Source organism: Anopheles marshallii, chromosome 2 (assembly GCF_943734725.1).
Source record: "Anopheles marshallii chromosome 2, idAnoMarsDA_429_01, whole genome shotgun sequence".
Taxonomy (NCBI): Eukaryota; Metazoa; Arthropoda; class Insecta; order Diptera; family Culicidae; genus Anopheles; species Anopheles marshallii.
This window is the reverse complement of record NC_071326.1, coordinates 90,742,095-90,764,875: the sequence shown is the minus strand read 5'-3', so window position 1 is coordinate 90,764,875 and position 22,781 is coordinate 90,742,095. Positions and strand designations below refer to the sequence as shown.

The following is a 22,781-nucleotide window of genomic DNA, read 5'->3' as shown; positions in this document are numbered from 1 at the left end:
CTTTCCCTTCTTTTTACTGCTTTTAAGTATCTAATATGTACATATATGCGATGCGCGGGAAGTAATATGTAAAACAAAACATGAATGCTACTATATGATCAACAAAACATTCTACCAGGTGTTAACTAATGTCGATCATAGCGGTGTTCGTGATGGTGGTGGTGCTGATGATTCTTGCCGTGTGGGATTGTATTGTGAGATGGTCGTTTGTTGCCGGTGGCTGTTTACAATCTCTTACACCTCCGTTGAGCGACCGTAGTTCCCTCCCGATGCAGTGTTGTTGGGTGGTCCTCCGGCGTTGCTGCTGCTGCTGGAGGCGTTCATGGCGCTAGAGGCTCCCGCACTGGCTGCCAGGGCCAGTGCTGCTACCGTAGCGGCATCTTCGGTACGGGAGGGTTTCCGCTCGCGTCGGTGGATAGCTCCACTGCTGTTGTGGCTGCCGGTGCTGTTCGGGTTGATAGTGGTAGTGCTCGTACCGGCCATCACCATACCGTTGTTCATCGCCTGCACTGGTTGCAGTGTTGCTGCCGATGCTGCTGCCGTCATAGGTGGCCCACCAGGGGGATGGTGGTGATGATGCTGCTGTTGGGAGGATCCCGGTGGACCCACCGAAACGATCACTCCTCCTCCAGTGGTGCTGTTGCTGCCGACCGCATGTGGATGATGATGTGCCGTACCCATAGCCTGCTGCTGCTGCTGCTGGTGCTGTTGATGGTGATGGATTTGCTGATGATAGATGGCACCCATAAGGGCAGCGGGATGCTGTCCGGCATGCATGATTATCTGACCGGAGGTGTTGCTGTGAGGCAGCATTCGTACTTTGATATCGCTACGTGAGCCAGTGCTTGCAGAGGTGGATTGAAATGATATCGACATACCACTATCTAATGAGCCGACGCTGCCGCGCCGTTGCGGCTTTTCATTGCCAACTAAAATAATCCAGCCAAAAGAAAACGAAAAACAGAGAAAGAAGACAGACAGGGAAGGTGGATAGGGGGGAGAAAAGGAGAATAGAAAGAAAGAGAGAGAGAGAACGCGCGCAACAAAATGCACAACAGAAAATCGTGAGGATGGATTGATTTGGTTGGTGTTTGGTGGTGGCAATAGTGGATGATACAGAGAGAACGCAGAAGGATACAGTATAGAAGAAAGGGTGTTGATTTTGATTTCATATTTTAATTCATATCACGAGCAGATCACGTCAAGAGAGAAAAAGAGAGAAAAAAGAAAGAAAAAAAACAGCGCTGTGGTGAAATGATGCTTGCATATGATACGGATGAATGTGTAGATGGTATTTTTTGTTGTTTTGGTGGGAAGTTATGGTGATGATCCATGGTGTATATGAGACAGCAAATATTAATGTAACGGGGGAACCGATCTGGGGAAGAACTTTTGTTGGGGAGTTGGAACGCTGAGCGCACGGCATATCGTTCGCGCAGCGGTTGTTAAATGTCAGTTACGGAGGGATTAACGCACATACACACACAGTTTTGTTAAATAACGGAAATAACCCGTCCTGAAAACCCGTTTTGTTAGTCCTAACACCTGAGGTTGTGTGCGTGCGCGATAGCATCACACCACACGCTCAACTTCAAAAGTTGGGAATGCTAAAGTTACACACCGTACCTCTTTATTATAGATCTACTTACTGCACTCTAAAATGGACAGAGACTATCCATATCACAACGTACGATATTTGTTCGCAAGGCTATACTGTGGGGGGAGGCGCCACTTCTTTATATAAATGTATTTTTGGCACTTTATTTCTTACGAGACTAACAGTTTGAACGGGGCTTATGTGTTTTGTTAAGTTCATGAACTACTTTTCCAGTTTTATCAACATAAATTCACGGTAGAGTAACAATTCATTAAATGTCTACTTATCATAAGGAAACATTGCTTTCCTGATATCACAATAGAATACACCCTTAAAGGGGAGACGTTTACATATTAGCTCCTGTTCACTTGCCGTTTGGGATCATTGTTCTCTCACTAGACCCTATTGTTTGTGCTCTCTTTTTAGGATGATACAAAATTCGAAACAAACGTAAGCAAAGCTAAGGCAGTCACACATAACCAGGCACGCATACTAACATGTATAAGGAACGCTCTAATACAGCACCGCACATACACACACACACGATGAGATTGATGATAAAAAGAAGAAGCCCTTTTTATCATAAAACGAAGGCGATCAGCGAGCGTGCCTTCGTTGCACGACGAAAAATAGAAGCGTGTGAGAGCTTTTGCGCGTGTTCTTAAAGCAAACCAACGGTGTTTTGAAGCAGCACATAACGCAAAACGAATAAGCTTGGTGTGGACCAAAATTAAAAGAAGCAGGTGCCAAAAGGATGCGCGCCTCATCTATACTGCCGTAAGCCTTCTTTTGGCGAACGAAACTGTGCTGAGCGAATTAGGGGGGAATTTTTGTGGTTGCGATTGTTGGGTATCTACTAAACTGGGGAGAGCGGAGCAAGATGCACCGTTGGATGCACATCTCAATGGGATTTTGGATGGCGAGCGATGGATTGGATGGACGGTTGTATTATTGCTGTGGAGGGTTGTTGTGGTGGTGTTGTCCAATAGAAGACCATTTTAGAATGACTTACATTGTTCGTGCATATCGAGTAACGAGTTGCTGAGGGCGCTACGTTTCAGTTGGGCATCGCTGTGCGCGAGTCCACACTCGTTCGGTGACACTCCACCGACACCGCCCGGCACTAGACTACCGACACCGGCAGGATAGGGGCCGGCGCACACCTCCACATCCGCGACGCCACTGTCGCGATTCTCGCTGTTGGTCGTGCGGGTACCGCGAGCCGACTTCTGGCGCTCCAGTTCCGCCTCGATACGAAGCGTTTCCATCTCGTCCATCTCGCTAATCGATTCCCGCAGATCCTCGGCAAACTTGCAACGATCGTGCTCGTTGCGTGCGTTGAACGTTACCAGCACCTTACCGTCCACCTTCTGCGAGAGCCGAATGCAGAATTGATAGTCTAAAAAAAAGGAAGAAATTGTTTAATATTATCTCTCCCTCTTGGCCGCAGCTGAGAGCATTGGAAAACACTTACTTGGAACATCCAGCAGCGTTACGACCATTCCGCTCAGTGTGTAACTGTTCCGGAACGTGTACGTGACGGAAGATTTCTTCTTGCTGAATATCTTCGTAATGACGAGCAGATCGTTAAACAGAAACACCTCGCGCTGGTGCACACCCGGCCGCTCCTTCTTATTGATGTCCGGGATCTCGTACAGCCGGCAATAGCAAACCAGCCGACGGTGCGGTAACGCCAGATTCGGCTTCTTGCCCACGATCGTCGCCTGCACCTTCATCACCTGCGTAACATGATCCGAACCAGGTTTGAACTCGTTCGCCTTCACCCGCTCATAGATACCGTTCAGCATATCCCGATCGATATCGTGACAATCGTCAATGCCGCGTAGGTTCTTTACGAAATCGTCACACCGCATGCGACGATCCGGTTTCAGGTTCGGCGTGTGCAGATCCGTATTGAGCATGATGATAGCGAACGCGAGCACAAACACGGTATCGTGCGAACGGAGCCGCGCGACTATGTCACTGTTGCACTGACAGTACCGCGCCGAGAACACCTCCATCAACCGTTCGATCTTCTGCGCCTCGCCCGGCATACGGAAGTATCCCTGGAACTTGCGCAGCGCCACATCCACCTGCATGCCGGACAGATCCAGCTCACCGGCAAAGCAGTCCAGCACGGCCATGTTGAACGGGTTCTGCAGATTGCCCAGGTATTCTCCGATCATCTGTCGAGATAGGCCCTTGCGAGAGATCAAGAACCGTGCCACACCTTGGGGCGTATTCTCGAGGAATCCCTTGCGGATGAGGTACGTGATGCCTCGCTCGGGTTTCTTGTTGAATAGATTCAACCCAACGCGGTACTGGCGCTTGCGAATCGTTTCCGACACCTTGTACGATGTCGGCGTGTGTACGATCTGATCGTGCTGCTCCATCGAGTACTGAGCGGCACTCGTGTGCGAGCTCAAGCACTCACTTTCGATGCTGGCAATCGTTACGTTGGCGCTTCCAGCACCACTAACAGCCGTTGCTGTTGCTGCAGTAGCGGTCGCCACCGTGGAGTGAATCGAACGTACAGCAGCTCCACCGGTATCACCAGCACTCACACTCATTAGCATATGGTCGGGCGATTGTGCGGGAAGAAGGGTAATGCTACCGCTCTGGCTGCTTCCTGGGCCCTTTCGTTTCCACTGCGGTGAGCTGGATCGGTCGGATGATCCCATCAGCTCAATACCGACCCCTCCAAGGCCTCGCTCAGCTGAGGCAGAGGAATCACTACCGGATGACTGCACGGAGCTGAGACTTCCGTTCTCGGCCGTCTTGCACAGACCATTCGGACGCAGCGAACGGCTCGGTGTGTGTTGACCTCCCGGGCCCGTGATACTGCTGGTACGCTTGGGCACTTCCGGCGGTACCTTACGTCCACTGGCACTCGACGTACTTCCACTGCTACCACCCGAGCTACCGATGCCGATACCGCGCGGGCGCATATAGATCTGTGCTGCCGTGTAGTGTGGTGTGTAAGGGCTTTGGTGTGTGCTGGCTGTCTGTGAGTTCCAGGACAGATTCATCGACGATATGGTTGAATCGAGCTGGGAGCTACTGCTAGCACCACTCACATTCAAATCCTGTGATCCATACTGGCTTTGGTACTGTTGCTGCTGCTGCTGTTGGTGCTGGTGATGGTGCATCACCGCATGCGATGGGGCAGACACGGCGGGCGTGTAACCGTACCCAGCGAGCTGCGCTTGTTGCTGGTGCAGAATATTTACATGTGGATGGGAGTACTGCTGCTGCTGTTGTTGCTGTTGCTGCTGCTGGGTAGAGGCACCCGTTACGAGTTGGGTTGGGCTTTGGCTCCAAGAGGTGATCGGGACGGGAGCGGGTGATGCGGTACCGGACTGACTGCGTGGGATAGGGCTCGAATCAAGTCGACGTTCCCGCAGCGACATCGAGCGGACCGGTGTTACACGATGGTGTAGCGTTCCTGGTGGCGTTGCGGAGATACTACAAAAGTGAACAGTAACAGATCAGTATCGAATAATTCACTTTCGCGGTGCATCGTTGCTAGAAATACTCACGTTGCGCAGACACGCTGCTGACCGACCATGGTGCCATCCTCGGTGGCGTAAATTTGACCATCCTCCAGGGCCGGCTGAAGGTGATGTGGATGGTGATGCATCATGTCCAGCTCGCTTTGCTGCTGTTGCTGCTGTTGCTGAACCCTACGGCTCATGCGTTTCTCCGCCTTGGCCATAGCCGTGATCGAGGCGAACTTCTTCACCATCGTGTAGTGGCGGAAGGCGCGCTGAATCGTCAGGGCTGCGTTTCGTGCCTTCACTCCACCGTATTTGCGCTCCAACAGTTCGATCTGCTTGTCCAGCAGATCCTGCGACAGTTCATACCTGTGTAGAGACAAAGCACACCATTTAGTACAACGCGCGTAGAATGTTTTAACACGACAGATCCACAACAACTCGAACACGACGACGTGCCGTGTTTCGTGACACGATGCGTAGTAATTAAGCTCTCTGAGTAGTGTTCTCGACTGTCCTCGCGACGCAAAGAAAGAAAGTCATATCTCATAAGTTGTCCACACGTACACACTCACACCCATTCTCTATTACCCCTTTTTCCAACCCACTAGAGCTCCTCTATAACGCGACCAAGCACCGGAGTGTAAAAGGGTGTCTAAATTTAGCTCTTAAATCTCTTTTTTCCGTTCTTTTTCATAGCGTCGCACAACTCTTGGTAGGCGACAACGACGACGATGATATTTCGCCTTAACGATCGCGATCACCTGTCACACACCACACGTTGCGTGCAATGTTAGGAAAGCTACGGCCACTAAGTGTGACAATCCCAGGGTAGGTGGACAGGGGATCTCACGTTGGGAGAGCATCACTTCCTGGATACGGTTTGGAGGAGACACACATACACACGTCGTCCATCATTGCCATTTTTGCTGCCAAATAATGTTTCCCTTTTATTTTCCCCGCTACGGAGCATACGTCATTGACATTCGGAAAATTTAATTAACGCACTCTTTCCTTCCTATATTCGCCACCCTTCCCCACACGACAGGGGGAAACAGACGGGCGCGGGGACTGGCGTATCGGTGAAAGATTGGAAATGGTTCAATAAACCACAGCCCGAACGGAATTTAAAGACGCTCAGTGGTGGATGAACGTGTGGCGGAGGGTAACGCGCTGAAAAGGGGTTTAAGTTGTTTGGATTAATTTTTATTTCGCACCACCGGACATATCATATGTTTTGCGTGTGGGTAACGAACTGTGAATACGGCTATAAATAACGGATCGGAGCAGGATGTTATTAAGCTTTATGAATTTTTTGTTCCAATATACTGCTGGCTTTTCCAGCAAGTTAGCCTTATCCTTCCTTACGCTAAGGTCGGATAAAGAGCGGGAGAAAGAGCAAGTGCGCCAAATTTTTCACTTTTATTTTGATGTTGGTACCTCAACGCTATATATATATATATTCCCAACTATATCTCTACCATCAATCTTGTGGAAGTGATCATAAATAATTTACCACGCCCGCATACTAAGGGGAACTTGGTAGGAAAAAAGAAACAAAGAGTAGAATGGATGGAGCAGGGTTGATGGATGTTAGTAGTGGATATTACAACGAATTACGCTCGAAGAACAGAGCATAATAGTGTTTCGTGCAAAAGTATTGGTCAGGCGAATCAGAACACACCCGGCTGCTGATGTGGGGGAAAGAGAACCAACGATATTTATATTTCTTCATTGCCAGTATTTTCTAGTACACAGTTCTGAGAAGGATATTTGCCATTACGGATGACCTTAAAACAGGGAAATGCTCTTGTATTTGTGCCAAATTACTTGAACGGACAGACACCAAGACATTTTCCACCAAAAAGGGTGATTTAAACTGCAATTTGACTTCTGGGCGAATGCATTTACTGACGGATGTGGGTGCCCTTTTGATGCTAGATCATACAGTAAATACTAAGAAACATTTAACGTATGAACAGCAAATAAGAGAAATAAAACCTGCGGATATTTGATATACAAAATATCTCAAAGAAACGAAAGTACGATGAGACGATGTGTGTTGGAGGAGTCTAGAAACTCTATCTACATGCTTCCGTTAATACAAACACGGATTAAGATATAATCCGACCGAGAGTACAGCTCTATTTTGGAAACCTCCAAAGTTCCCCTACTACCGAAGGAACCTTTCGCGGGCTTAGATAACGACGCATTGCGGCCCTTTGCCTTTGGGGGGTGGTGGTGCGAGGTGCCAGAGTCATTTAGCCCGAAGGCATCCAGGGAAGAAAAACAACAGAAACTGGAACTGGAGCTACCCGAAAAGGTGATGTGGGCGACATACACACTCACACACACAACTTATCGCAGCTATCGTGTTCCCATATCTAATGGATCCCTTGGGAAGGTGTGGACACCCCAGGGCGGGAAGAACCAGAAGTCGGTTGGTCGCGTATGGATGTTCATAAACAGATGACACACGTCGTCGACGACGGTGTGGTGCGTCCTATCCTCCTGCCGTTGGTAGTAATTTAATAGCACACCGGAGCAATATGCCCCGGGAGGCGCACACCCAACGTCTTCGCATGTGTCATCCTTATTGTGCGGGGGGAAGGGGGCGGGGGACCAGAATAACACGCCTTCAAAATTCGTTGACCCTTCAATTTGAACCGTGTGTTATGGATGGCGTTTCGAAACAACTGCACATGAACAACACAAACTCTGCCAGTAATAAACGAGAGATCGGGTCTCGAGCGATCGCTGCGTGGCACATATTCAAACACCGCTAGAGGACGGTCTCCTATCTTCACGATCTAAATCGTTCCCCCGCCTGCTTGGGAGAAACCGAGCGAAGCGGCCGCGGAATATGTTGCGCGATATGGATAATTTACGTGACACAGAAACACCAGACTAGAATACCATCAGCACTAGAAGAACATTAGGGGATGGGGTCCACACAGACACACACTCGGGGACGTGTGTGTTGTGTGTGGTTACGACCAATAGTTTAATTACCATACGAATTTTATCTCCAACGTGCGTACACCGTGTGTCGTCGGTGGCGGCGGCATCAAGGTGGTGTTCGAGACGACGCAACTGGCAGTAGCGGCGTTGCTGGTAACCGCTTTGTCGCTAGTAGCGCGATCCAGATTAAGGTGCTGCGATGATGCTTCTGGGATGGCAAGCGGTACGGATTGATATTCACCGGATTTGGCACGCAATTTCAAGCGACGCCGTCGCCGTACGATGGCCGCCATCGTGTTGTCATCGTGGCGTTTGACAGCGGCCATTACCACATCTTCCAGACGAGTGGTGGAGCGTGATCTTGGACCGTTTTTCGCCGTGATGCTGCCTAAACGATCGATGGAGGATTCGATAGACGGGCCGGGCTCTGTTGGAGGTGTTGGCGGTTGTAGGGAAGGTAGACGAGTGTACTGCTGGGAAAGGAACGTGATCACTGGTGATGGGATTGAGGACAGTCCAACCGCATCCCGACACTTGCAACAACAGGAGCACACACAATCGCACGAAAAACTGTCCTCCTCGTTGTCGCTACCACCCGGAGTGCCTTGGACCGATCGTCCTCTAGCGTCCAGATCCACTCCGATGCCACTATCGGCACCGTCCGGCGAAAGGGACACGATCGATCCATCATCACCGTCGTCGCCCATCACTGTCGCCGTCGTTGGCGGTGTGGTCGATGGCAACAGCGAACGCTGCCCTTCGCCGTCGTACATCATCGTCCGCTGAGGCCAAGCGCCACCGGTGAACGAGGCCAGTGGTATCGAAACAATAGAGCGCTAGTTGACAGTCGAGTGGAACCGCAACACCAGCACGGTGGTGTTGATTCCTATTACCGGCAGTAAATTGTTTCCTCTTTTCGCTGGGCTTTCGATTTCGCCGTTGACGCATTGTTTGATCAATTGTTTCGCTCTCTCGTGCCGTCGTTTCCGGCGTTGTTTTGTCTGTAGCTGATCACACCACGGGGTTACTGCTGCTGTTGCCTTCCGAATTTCCGCTGTCCCCGCTGAACCACTGAATTTGCTTCCTTTCACGCTTATCTTTCCAACTAAACGTTACACTTTGACGCGGTTTTCGCACAACGCTGTGATTCTGCACATTTTTTTCCCGTAAATCGAGTTTCACTCGCGCGTAGCAGAGGCTGTCGACAACACGCGGGTCAACGTCTACCCACACCCGTGCGACACTGTGGAAAGACACACAATTAATGGCAGCTCGCGGGCAATGCCAGCTCTACCGAACCCCTACGATGTGGACGCCAGTGCGCGTCAGGCAGATTCACACCACGGCAAAACACACCAACACCATCACGTAACAAACAGAAACCGAAAAATGTAAGTTGATCTCTCTACAGAACTAGATTTCTAGGTAGAGATCCTTCCACGATCGACGTGCGCCTGTGAAAGGACACAGGTTTTCCAACACAAAAGCACACTCGCACGACGCCCCCCGATCGAATGTCAGACGAATCGACTGGGTGCTGCTTCTGAAGGTGCTGGGCACGGATCATGCGCTTGTTCCTTCGTCGAAATCCATGTCACTTCCGCATCGGCACGTCACACCACGATGCGTACGTCGTTGGTCACGTTCGGAAATGGAACGGTCGCTGGGCTCGATGTCCCAATTAGGGCAGGTCTGTTTTTATTATGCTGAACCGAACCGAACAGGTTACCGGTGCTCCGATACCAGCCGCAAGTGGCTATTGCTTGTCCCGCGCGCAATGCTTTATCGAGGCTGGTGAATACAAAACTGCAAAGCACAAAGGTGGAGACGTCGCTCGGTTCGACGGAAAGGAAGCATGCACACCCTTTTGCCGTTATCTCTTTATTACGGTTGGTGGGGCGATGTGATAAGCCGCCCGAAAACACTGTTCAATGTACCGAAAAAAAGGCTGTTTTATTATTGGAGACAACACCATGGGCACACGGTTAGACAGAGATGGTGTCCCGCATATTTTCGCCTATATATCCAGAGCTAAAGGGGCCCGATGAGTCACATCGAACAAAGTTTTATTTATCGAGTTACGTGCATTGCTGCTCGAGAACAGAAAGCGTGTAAAATTCAATGTCAACATCAAGAGAGAGAGAGATAGAGCGATCGGGTGGAAGTTACCAGTGGCATCAGGTGGAATTTCCGCAATTAGAAGTGCACGAAGATCAATCGATTTTATGTGTTGCGGGTCACCTTTATCGATGAAGGTGATAAGTTATCTGAAGGTTTGCGCTTCAAGTGGGTTTGACAAGTGGAATTCAGACGCGATAGTGCGTTTTGTGGCACATGGCACGATGCATAGACATAGGAAGTAGATGAGCCACCTGTTATCTAAGGGCGCACCTCTCTAGCGTGTTGCTCAATGTGTGTGCTCCAATAAAGAAGGGGTTTGGATGCTGTTTGCACTTCGTCTGTTATTACCCATCTACATACTGGGTGTGTATCACAACAATCTCAACTTATATGGTCCATAGTTGCACTTATATAACCTCCAGATTTCAGTACTCCACCTGCAGACATTATCTCAGGCTGGCCAAGTTCTCACACTAATCTCCACCAGCGTTGTGTTTCATCATATTGCTTCGGATTGAATTTGCAACATAACCGAACAAAAAAGGCCCTGCGAAGAAGTGAACAACAGAACACAACTTCCCAGGCCACTCTCGCGTGTGTCGTTGGCTGTTGGACTCGTCGGTCGATCCAGCGCGCTAAATGGCGTTACTCGGTGCAAATGCAATACTCCGCTCCGGTGCAATAAATAGATACACAACGACGCGGTGGTTTACGGAGCAGCATCAACAGTAGCCCCGCACTCAAATCAGCGAAGAACGCGTAAATCAAATCAAATCAGCGTCATTTTAATTGCACCCTTAATTATGCACTCGTCGCTCGGTTCAGTTTCAGCCGGCACAAAGGGGATGCTATCCGCAACGAAGCTGTTGGGATGAATCCTGCGCAGCTTAAGTGGCTTCTCTGGTGGCAACTGGACACTGTATTTAGATTACCGCACGTCGAAGAGGTGGTTGCCGGGGGGGTTTTTTATTTGAACAAATCCAATTAAAACTGCAACGAACCAACTGGTGGCTATTAAGGATCGGGAAATGAGGACTTCCAGAAGTGTTCGCGATCACGACGTTTGGTAAACAGTACTGCGGATTGTTCTTGATGCCTTGAGGTTATAAGGAGAAGACCATCTGATTTTTGGGACGGAACACATCTTGCACAAGACAACACAAACTGCTATGTTTATAACACCCAAATTAAGAACTTTCTCTCCTCTCCCAATGCTTCCCTGCTCTATTGCTGTGTGCTGTATTGGGCACTTCCGATGTGGATTTCACAAGCTTAAACAAATTGTTTGTTTATCTTCTGAACGTTACGGATGCAGCACGGGAGATTTTTCAATACCAAACCGAGAGCACGATGAAACAGATGAAAGGCAATGCCTTCCAAAAGACACTTGTCCGTAGCAGCTTCTTTTCGACGGCGACGGCATCACATCACACCAACTGTTCCCTCCGTTCGAGAGGTTGCCGGAGAGCAGTTTAACATCCTCTGCGGAAGATTTCCGCTTCCTGCACCACTATCATCACAGTAGAATGCCCTTTTTTCGAATCTCACTTCCGTTTTCGTCCTTTCTTTACTAGAGCATCCTTTCGTTCTGTCGATTCCCACGGATGGCACGAACTTGCCGTTGGCTGCACACCGGACCGGATGGCGTAGAACAAGAAAACGTCGACGAAACATGCTTTATGTACGGCTGCAGACACATTCAACGATTTATTGGCGAGAAGAAAAACCCCAACTAGGGCACAATGGAATGTGGCAGCACTGTTGAAGCACGTAGTGTGAAGCGTACCGGAAGAAGGACCTCTGCTCTAGAGGAACATCCTTGTCCGAACAAGATTGTTTTGTTTAAAGCCTCAAATCACACTTTACACCGCACAGAAACCGTTTTGTACATTGGCACGTTTGGCCACGAGACGATTAGAGACGGAGGGTTTTGTTTTCACCCGCCCGATGCAAATGCACCCGAAGGAGGTCGAGCAACTATTGTCCGCGTCGATGGATGCACCCGAACTGGACCGTAACGGTGTACAAATGCAACGGAAACCCCACCGGAAGGTATCGTCGGGTACGCACGTCGATTGCAACATCGTGGTCGCTTCTTCCGCTGCTTCAAACCAAAAAAAAAAAACCTCCCGTCTACCGATGCGCGAAAATGCTTTTACTTGCGTTGTTGGAGGACGCGCGCGCGCGCGCACACGCACGGGTATTTGTTGATGAATTCCGCCCGGCCCGCTGATCAACGAGAACTGAGCCGCGATCGCACTGGTATGTGGTGCAGCCGCTAACGCTCGGCACCGCTTTTGGGGTGGAGGTGGTTTTTGCCGTTGTGTGGGTTAATTTACACGCCGTATACCGGTGGTACGGTACTGTTGTATCGGCTATCTATCCACCTTCGCTACCAAGCGAGATTTCAGTTCGTACTAATTGTAGCACAATGTTGGTTTGGGTTTGTTGTGATGCTCAGGAGCGATGCAGCAACCTTGCATACCCTTAACAAACATACTCACACTTCATAATTTCTCTCTCTCTCTCTCTCTCTCTCTCCCTCTCTTTTATGCTCTCAGTTACTGTAGTGCACGGGAGTGAAGTAGGGAGTCTATCAGGGTATTCCAGTAGTGTCAAACTTCCAATGTTGAGATCAAAATAACAATTATAGATGCACCTTCACCAGTGATTTTTCTTTATTTGTCGAAGCACCACGAACCGTGTATGAAAACATCTGTTAGAAACACCAAATAGTTTGGTCTAGTATAAATACTAATACACAAAACTTGAACACCAGTGTATGTGTTTGACATCTCTGCCGCACCTCAAGCTACTGCAGCTAAGGGTGATTCTTCTCTATGTCGCCCAATAAATTGCTTTAGCCTAAACATTTCTTCGCTCCTTTTTATTTATTGGACCATAATTTTGGAGCGTTTGTTCCATTTTCCCACCGTTTCTACTCAAACCGATTGTACTGCGTAAAGGAATCCTCTGAAGGATCGAGAATGATCTTTTGTAAACAACGCCAGACAGTGTCGCTTCTTCTGTTGTTGCCACGACCATCTAGTGCGCTCGTGATGCAGGCCAAGAGATCACTTAATAAAAATTAGTACGCTTCACCGGAGATCGAAACGAAGGTAAAAGACACGCCAGCTGGATGCGTATGAGACGATGTAGGACGCGCCAACTGCATTGGAAGGAAAATGTTTATGAGCAGGAGACTTCGAGGTTCGACGAGGTGAAGGTTTTCTAGTACGCTTTCGAAGGTACTATTCCGCATTAAGAGTTGGAACGGCATGAAACAACCCCTGTGAGATGTTTATAAATATCTCGCCAATGGAATGCACAGAAGGATGCCAATACGATTTGGAGAGAAGGGAAGACTCCTTTGTTAGAACGCTTCTTCACTTCAGGAGAAATTAGTTTTCCTGTGTTGTGGATGCGGAATCCAGCTGCATTCTGCCTCGATATACGTCCAGCATGATTGAAAGCTTAATGATTGATGCACCACAAAGAGGGAGTGCGATCCAAAGACAATTATGCTACGCATGGTAAAGATGCACCAACAAGAAGTTAATTGAATGTGTTCGGTGGCTACGAAACAATCGATTGCTTTCACTGATAAAGTTGTGCTGCTATAAACATTCCTCCCTACCTATAGCAATTAACACCGAGCATTTGATTGTGGTGTAGTATAGCGTTTGTTTTTTGTTTGTTCTTTCTACTCCCCCACTATATTTACATTTCCGATGTGCGGGTGTTAAACCGATTCCAAACAAAGAAAGAAAGCAATCGTGCACACAGTTATGGAGAGGCCTCACACAACTTGTGAAAGGGGTTGTGGTTGAAGGAAGTTAATAAAATGTGCACACATATTAACGCTCCGCACCTCCACCCGCGAGGCATTCAGTGGTGACATTCACTTCCTTTTTCGTATGAAATGTGAATTAGCTTCCCGCACCCTCACCTAATGAATGTTAATTTTTTCGAATAAAGTGTTCCGTCGGGGGAGGAAAAAACGCATCGTGACAATAACGTCACGTCGTTCACCCTGGCGTGCCGGGGGAAGATGTACCGGACATGTTCTCCTGCAACGCACCGGGCGGGATATAGACCGCAGGATAAAGCACCGAACAGTGTGACTAAATTTGTCGCATTTTATGACCTCCAAAATGAAGATCATTCGTCGCATTTCGGCGACGCTCCGCCAACCGCAGCGCCATGAAGGTGAAGAACAACACGGCTGTGGGGATGGGGTGCAAGACAGTTCGTCGAAACATTATACGAACCGTCGTGTCGTTGGTGCGCGACATGAATTTCGACCTTCGAGCAAACACGGTCGTCGGTAACGGTGGAGAGCATTTTACGCCCGCCTGAGAGCTGTAAAAATGCGCTTAATTTTTCACAACTGACGTCGCGTCACGTACGGAAGCTGGATGAAAAGTCCAGGCGCGTGTTTGTGTCTTTCGTTCTAATGAAACCGATGGTTGCTTTCGTGACAACCGGTGCGCATCGGGAGGAGCATTTTCAACCATCATTCCACCCGTGCTTCGCAATCTGGCAGGTCCGAGATGTTCGTCCCGTTTTTCCCACGATTTATGTATCGAAATACATTGGACAGCTGGGTGTCTTGCTGGACGTTAGGAGCTTTGTGGAGGGAATGATGTCGACCAATGTCCATTTATCTCCGTCAAAATTGGCACATCCCAACCATTTCTCCGGCTATTGGACATTCTGTTCGCATCACTAGAGTGACCTCCTCGCGTTATCGTACGTCAACCGGCGGAGTGGAAGCAACCGTTCCCGAGAGCACACATTGCAGGAGACTTTGATGATGCTCCAGCGTTAATTGGAGCAATGGTTCACCCACGCGTATGCACACTTTTACACACACGCACGCACACATACACACTGAGAAAATCTCAACACGAAGCAAACACTTCTAAACCTTAGTAGCTTAGAACTAAGGCACGGGCAGCATTTAATTACCTTTAATCGGGAGCGGGGCGAACTGTTGCGTTGTACAATTTTAATGCCCCTTTTGGTGCACTCGAGTCTTAATTGGAGCAAACGAAGCAGCCAGGCAGGCAAACCGTGTGATACATGTGATTCTGTTTGCCTAGAGTGAGTTTCTGTTTGCACAGTGCTTTTCCTAGTTAAGCTTCACGTTTAGCGTTGCACGATAGTGCAGATACAGGTGGCCACGTACACAATATGTATCGAAACAACAAAAAACACACACAGAGAAGAACCTTCGTTGACTGATCTTCACTGTTAAATGGGACGTTTGCAACTTTGAGCACACAATTTGCGGACCGCCGTGAAGGACAAGTGATACCGGGCCGGAGTAACAAATGTGTGCCGAAATCTTCCAGGTCCAGTGCCGCAGCCACCCAGACTGTACACACACAGACGCGAGCGCCGTGCTTGATCGACGAGCAGAGAAACGACTAACAGGTTAGCACCTTCTGGCGTCACACATATTCCTGCGACGGAGGACACGCACGCATTCGTTGCTGATGGTGCTGCAGAGAGATGTCGTAGGTACACTGAGATTGTTTTTGCTCGCTGTCTGGAAAACAACCACATCCAGTATCTGCCATCCGCCCGGCCAGGGACAGACAACGCATCACCAACACAGACGCGACCTCGGCAAGATTTGGTCCCAGCACAGCACCAGCAATCAGGCCGGCCTGTTATCACACATTCGGTGAGCGTGCATCTCGAGGCGGTTTGAAGTGCGCTCAGGTCTGGTACGTTCGAATATTCGGACCGAAAATTGAACAGGCCCATCCACACACTATCACCTCCCTTCCTTCTGGGTGTTCGGTTTGTTGTCAATTTGGGCAGCAGCAACTTCACTGGGAAGAATTGTTTGAAGTTTTTTTTAAGTTCCGCGCTGCCACTGTCCAAAAACAAAGAGCGCCGAGGCGTGCGATACAGTGATGACACGAAAACAAAAAAAAAACAACAACATACATTTCATTATCAACATCACCACGAGCGCACTTGTGTTTACATGTGTGGTCACACCACTGGAGCAGGGAGGCGACAAAACGCAGAGCCCAGGGAAAGAGTTGTGTGTTTGCCAGAGTGGATTTTGCTGGAATACTCCAGAATTTGAGGGGTTTTGAAATATGCGTTTACAAAGCAGGGTTTGTAAACTTCAAGCACGGTTCAAAGGCATAATTATTCCGTTGATGCAGGTTAGAAGGTTGACATGGATTAGTAATGAGATCTAATTTAAAAGGTCCCATATTTTACACGAAAGTGACCATGACAAGCTATTCGCTGCATTGTTTCTCTCGTTTCAGAACAAACAGGGTCGGCAGGATGGCCCCTGTTCGAGGAAGAACAATTGATCATGTTATAAGTTGGGCGACAGTTTTTCGCAATGGCACCCTCCCGTACTACCAAACAGAGGTCTTGAACATTGTGTTGTGATAAATTACTTCACGTCCGAAGCCTTGCGGAACGCTGCGAATGGCTTCAGTTACCTGGCGAACCAACCCCGGTCGGGGGTTTTATTGCGCGCCCGCTGGTGTGTTTGGCATGATGTCTGGTAATTAATATCCATTGTTGTGTGCATGTACATCGAAGCGAAAAACAACACCAGCGGCAGGGTAAAATGAAAGTACCAAACGATAGCAACGGGGGGAAAAGGCACCCAGATGCAAAAGGGAAAGGTGGCACTTCCTTACTTTTGTCCTTTGTTGGAAGAGCAAATTCATGTCGTTGTGCCACGCGTGTGCCCAACGCGATACCCATCAACATTTGCTGACTAAATCGCGCAAATCAGGGCGTTGTTGGTGACCGGAAACTGGGTTTTTTTTATCGTGCGCGAAATCGAAAAAAAAACGAGAACCAAACTTTTTTGATAGTTTCAAAATGGTCGTTCAATTTACGGGCGACGGCGAAATTGCATAACCACAGCGTGCCGTAACGTGCCGCACAAAGGGAAGTTCTATTGGATTAGGACCTCATTAGGGCGTAATCCTCGATTGGAGCCTCGCCGTGTGCTCCCTGAAGGTGTGGTGTAATTTAATAAAGTCGTTTCGTGAAACTAATCAAAACCGGTCTACATCTTAATTCGTTAAATGCACATCCAGGCACGCATCACGTACGGGCGAAGTGCTTGCCGTTGGGCTAAAGCACACCTCCACCCGACACAGCAGGGCCATAAAATGAAGTGTTTTGTGTGGACATAATTGTAAATAAGATGTCGTTGCGGTCAAATCCCTTTGCTTTTCACGCTTCGCGCGTACCATTGTTCCACTTATCGGCCAGTATCAGATGGAGTGTACTTACGCATTTTGCACACGTGTTCGCTTGAGCACATCGCCATTGCTGCGGATGGAGCCCTTCTTGTGCAGAGTGGGCGTAGAGATGTTCTGGTGCGATCCGTGATGATGGTATCCGTTGCCGGTGCTGTTGCCACCGGTCGCCGAATGCAGATGGTACGTAAGCTGCTGCGGTGACACATAGTGCTGCGTTGATTGTTGGTGGTTCTGCTGGGGCTGCTGCTGCACGTATACGTACGATCCACCACCGGGTCCGACTCCGCACAGGCTGGTGCTGCCGAGGCTACTGCTGCCTCCGCTCGCGAGCAACCCATTGTTGCTGGCAACACTGCCACCGCTGCTCGGATGATGGTGATGTGTGGAGTAGATCTGCGCTGGGCGATCGATTTTTTGTGGGAAACTACTCTCGCACAATACACACACACAGATGGACGGGTGCGGATTTCGGAAGGAAGGCGAAAGACGAGCAGAGGATCACATGTGAAAGAAAAAAATACATAGAAAGAGACAAAAACAAACAAAAAAACGAGAGAAAAAGAGAGAAAGGTGATTAAAAATGGTGAAGAAACCACAAAAATGGTATGCGTTCCTACTGATGGTGAAAACAAAAGCAACAAAGGTGGACACAAAAGGTCCGCAAAAGAGCAGATGGTTGATTTTCGCACACACACTCTATCTCTACGCACAGAACACATGGAGGGGAATGGGAAACGAGGCACAAGGGGGGAGGGGTTGTTGTGTGGAAAGCTTTGGGCAATTTTTCCCATGGTTCTCTTTCACGGATCTGTACCGCATTTGCGAATAAGGTACGGGCTTGTGAAGCGAAGGGACATTGAAGACACAAAACAGGTATTGCGGAGCTTCACTCTGTCTGCAGCAAACAGCGTGAAAATGCGCAAGACGCAGCAGCCAGCAACGCGCTGCAAATGCAGCCGGTAATTAAATCAGACCCCGAGTGATTCTCCGATGAAGGGAAGAAGGACATCTGGACCTTGCAGGAACAATTCCCGATTGGTGGTACTGAATATAGGAAGGAAAGAACAGCGCAATAAACGTGCAGATAGGGATGGGTTCTGAGCTGTGAATAGGACATGCTACTGTAATACACTGAGGTATGGTGAAAAACACAATAGATAGAGGCACAAAAACGGAAAAACGACGATTTGGAGATAACTTAAACGCAACACCACAAACGATATGTCTGATGATGTTGGGATATGAAAGAAAAGCAGAGAACTAGAAAAGTTATAGCTGCGTCTCTGTTCTACAAAAAAAAAACCATGTGGCAATACTAGATAATTCTGGAACGCGTTGGAAAATAGCGTCTGAAAAGCGAACGTTAAGAAAAACATGAAATCAATATCAGAATGCGGTCAATGGTAGAAACTTTGAAAGGAATTACATTCTCCGTTGACATTTAGTATCGCACAAAACACATAGAATGCGCAAACTGTTTGCTATTCGATTTTTGTTGCACTTTATCTCCCAAATACCCAGAGACGATACACAAGTTGTCGGTTCATCTTTATTGGGATCATGTGTGAAGGATGGCATCTTCACACCTTCCGCAGAAGGACAAAGTTTTGTTTTGTGAAGCTGTTTTTTTCTTTACTCCTGGGCGCATAACAAGCGCAAAAGTTTTTAAACCGCGCTCCTTACCCCGCACTAACCGATAACCGTTCCCAGGAGCTGCTGAAAGACAAGCGAGCACAAAAGTGTACCATCGATATCGCTTCCGCTTTTATGCGGCGATGGCGAAAACTTTGCACCCTGAACGATGCGGATAAATCTTTTCCGTTCGAAGTTTTCTCTCTTCGGATGTAGGGAATGCCGGCATTTCTTTGCCCGGAACTGGCTGACTGCAGAGCAACCAGAGCACTTTTCCGGGCCTGTGCGCCCTTTTGGTGTGCGTCCCTAGAGAGGAAGCAAAAAGTTGGTCTGGAAATGAAATTTCGTCTCACACTTCCGAACAGTTGGTACTGGGGTGATGACGTACACGAGTCACATTTGCTCTGGAGGATCGATAAAAAGTGGACGCGAGAGTCTTCGCACACGGTGCAAGCAATCTTTCATACAACTTCTGACGTGACGTCCATTGGGGGTCTGGATAAGCCACACCATCCTCACGGTATGAGATGAGGCCACGCGCCATACGCGCGACTAGCATATCGAGATTTGCTTTTTTGGAGATTGCATCGTTCATTAGCAGTCCTTCCAAGAACGAAACCCTGTCTATACCACAGATACCAAAAAAGAAAAAAGAAAACAAAGCATGTGGCCAAAAACGGGACGGCTAAAAGATGAATCTCAGCTGCTTTGGTTGATGGACTACCTGCTGCGTCGCTCCGGCCGTCACGGTTATTGTTTGGGTTTCTGGAACTTGCGTATCTTCCGTTGACCATATGTCTGGAGGGATGGCTGCCGGCGAGAACGGACTAGATTGCAACAAAACGAACCAGCTGCTGCTGCAACTCTCGGTCTCTGGTTGGCAATCTGATCCTCATCATAGTGCACCACCAAAGAACTAACCTCTATTCGCTCTAGACACCGTCGAAGACAGACATCTTTAAAAGGGCCCGAGCGTCGCGTCAAAATTAAGTGGAAAGGAAGATATCCCATTTTCCACAGTAGCGCCAAATGTTTACGCCACCACTTTGCCCATCGCTGGTGAGATGAAAATGAATTCAGAACACGATGCGGCGATGCGTCTGGAAGAAAACTGTGCCTGAGAGGTGGTAAAATAGAGTACAGACACAACAACGCACTTGGGCGGCTGGGCACCCGAGATAAGGGCAAGCATAGCCAGCGCTGAGCGGAAAACACGAAACACATGTTCTGTGATGTGCAGTATAAAATTCCTCACTAGCAGTGTGGATGCAATTAGGGTGCAGTTTAACTGCATCAGGAGCTTAAAAATAGGCTCACCAGATTACGGAGCTGAGAGTTTAGATGATGATGATACAAACATTAATGTCTAGAGGAACCTGTGGCGAGAGGATGGCCTTCCTTTCTGTTTATCTCTCACAAACTGCACAAGAAAAACTGCTCGACGATGAAATGGGTTCAAAGAAAACGTTCAGACATGGATACACATCGTTCGCTCTTCAGGAGTCAGAACCTTTCACGATGCACACATACCGAGACCGGATAAACGTAACATTTCCAGTTGATCAACCAAGCTTGAATTAATAAATAATTTTCCCTTTCGCTGGCATTCCGCTGTATTAAGCCACGTAAGGCATTCCCGCATCAGCGCATAAACCGTAACACGCCCGTGTCTTTGTACGTTCTCCTATCCATAGGTGTACACCGCGACAGTCTGGTGTGCATGAGTCGAGCCAAGAAGCGTTAGCGTTGTGTGAAATTTCTTCTTCGGTCCAAATTCTTGGCCCACGGACGAAAGGTTGACGGACTTTCCGCGTTGCCCGTCGGAGTGACTCAACCCGAGATGAGTTGATTTGCTCTTCAAGCGTTTCTAATCATTCACCCGAAAAGACACTAAAAGGGGGAAACGCCCTGAACCACATCCAATTACACCGAGTGGTATTATTTAGTGGGCAGCGCTGTCCAAAAACGGCCGACAGTTCCAAAAGGTTTCGTAATTTTGCAACAACATCTAGTCTGCACGAAAAGTCGAAAAAAACTGTCCAGAATCTTGTTAAATTCCATGAAAAAAAGCACTTCTGTACTCCGGGAAAATCATATTTTTCTTTTCGAGTGAAACATAGCGCAATGGTTTGTCTGTGTGTACGACAACATAGGCGCTTTTATGAGCGGCAATGTGGTCGGTGGTCATGGGTAGATTTTATTTATGACATTTTTTGCCGATGTTTCGAAACCGACTGGTCCCAGAGTGGCCACTAGTATTTTTTTACGTGTTCTGCGACGCCCCATTTGGCGTCAGCATGAGTGATTTCGCATTTTGCTTGGGAATTTCCTGCTGCCAGTGCACCAGTTACAACCCAAAAAGAAGGAAGCTTTCCTTCCTCACCGGCAACGTTTTGGGGGCGTATTTTATGAGCATCCAACATCGACACGGATATGGTTAGGACGGTGTTGGTTTGCAGCAAGAAGCAGGGCACAATGACGCCACCGTACGATAAGTGCGTCACTACATGACGGTGGCCATATTGGTAAAGTTTGTGTTTGTGGAATGTTTTAAATGTTTGGTTTAATATGTCACTCTTATCTAGTACAGCATTATAGTCTTCAATTCATTATTCCTAACCTAAAAAAATCCCCCAAAAAAGCAGTGTCACCTTCATTCGTGGAAGAATCTCGTCTAAAGAAATTGCTTGGTTTTTATTGGAGAAAATTCTTGGCAAAATACTTTCCAAAGTTCGTGGAGTTCCTTCGCAGGGCACACGCGATTGCATAACATAATATTGTTGGAATGTGTCCATATGCCATCCAAGTTGTTTTCTCCCCTGTTTTCCGCAGCAAATAGAACGGAATTAATGATGGGAGAATGTGGTTTGTAGATTTAGCTAGCGAAACACGAGGGCTCGAAAAAATTCGTTTCCGGTGTCCGTGCGCCTGGTAGAAGTGATGGGTTTCGTTTGCGATGGGAAGCATATCCGAAAGGGGAACATCATCATCCGGTTACCGGAGGCACGAATTATAGGGCTGCCGTGACGCGACATATTTGCTTAAAATCGGACAGACACACACACACTAAAACCCTCCAGGTGCTAAGGCAAAAAATGCACCAGAGTCTCGTGGCCCGAGGAAATTATGAAAATTGAGTTTCGTTCATTATGTTTGTGTAAATTTTGTTGTTGTTGTTGCCGTAGGTGATATTCAATAGCTTCCCCAATAGGTTTACCACTCGAGCATAATGTCTTCGGCTTTTAACTCGTCGTACAGAGCGAACCAACTGGAAAACTTTATTTTTTAGGCCCGAAGCGCAAAACCATGTTTGTATTTTTCATTTCCTACACAGAATCGTTAAAAAGGCGATGGGAAATGCCAACGAGAATGCTCCTCATCCTGGTGAGTCGACGAGTGTGTGTGTGTGAGTCTGAACATAAAACAACACACCGAGGCGCACCGGTGTGTCCCTTATTCATTAAAAAATTACACCCCGATGTTTATTATCCGCATTCTAGTTGCCTATTTTCACGATCGGATGGGCGCATAAGGGTAACCTCGCACTAATTCTATGCTTCAGAACTTCTGCAAGGCACCGAAAACCATCAGGCGTGGTACAGCCAGCGAAGGCAGGAAAGGCGACGCCGTATCTTTTTTAGGGCTTAGGGATTATTACCAACGGAGGGCTATATGCAGTTCCAGCAACCCAAGCGAAAAGGTGAAAATTTGACGGAA

General features: G+C 48.2%; 1 protein-coding gene across 1 annotated transcript in view; it reads right to left on the bottom strand.

Moving 5' to 3' along the window:
• Window positions 1-234: 234 nt before the first annotated feature.
• The window catches only part of LOC128710349 (IQ motif and SEC7 domain-containing protein 2-like), a 53,390-nt gene continuing 30,843 nt past the window's right edge, over window positions 235-22,781 (bottom strand). The window contains exons 2-6 of the mRNA XM_053805402.1: window positions 17,464-17,856; window positions 5,137-5,460; window positions 3,072-5,062; window positions 2,610-2,996; window positions 235-929 (exon numbers count right to left, since the gene is read on the bottom strand). Coding sequence (XP_053661377.1) covers window positions 235-929; window positions 2,610-2,996; window positions 3,072-5,062; window positions 5,137-5,460; window positions 17,464-17,856 — 3,790 coding nt within the window. The remainder of the gene's footprint in view (window positions 930-2,609; window positions 2,997-3,071; window positions 5,063-5,136; window positions 5,461-17,463; window positions 17,857-22,781) is intronic.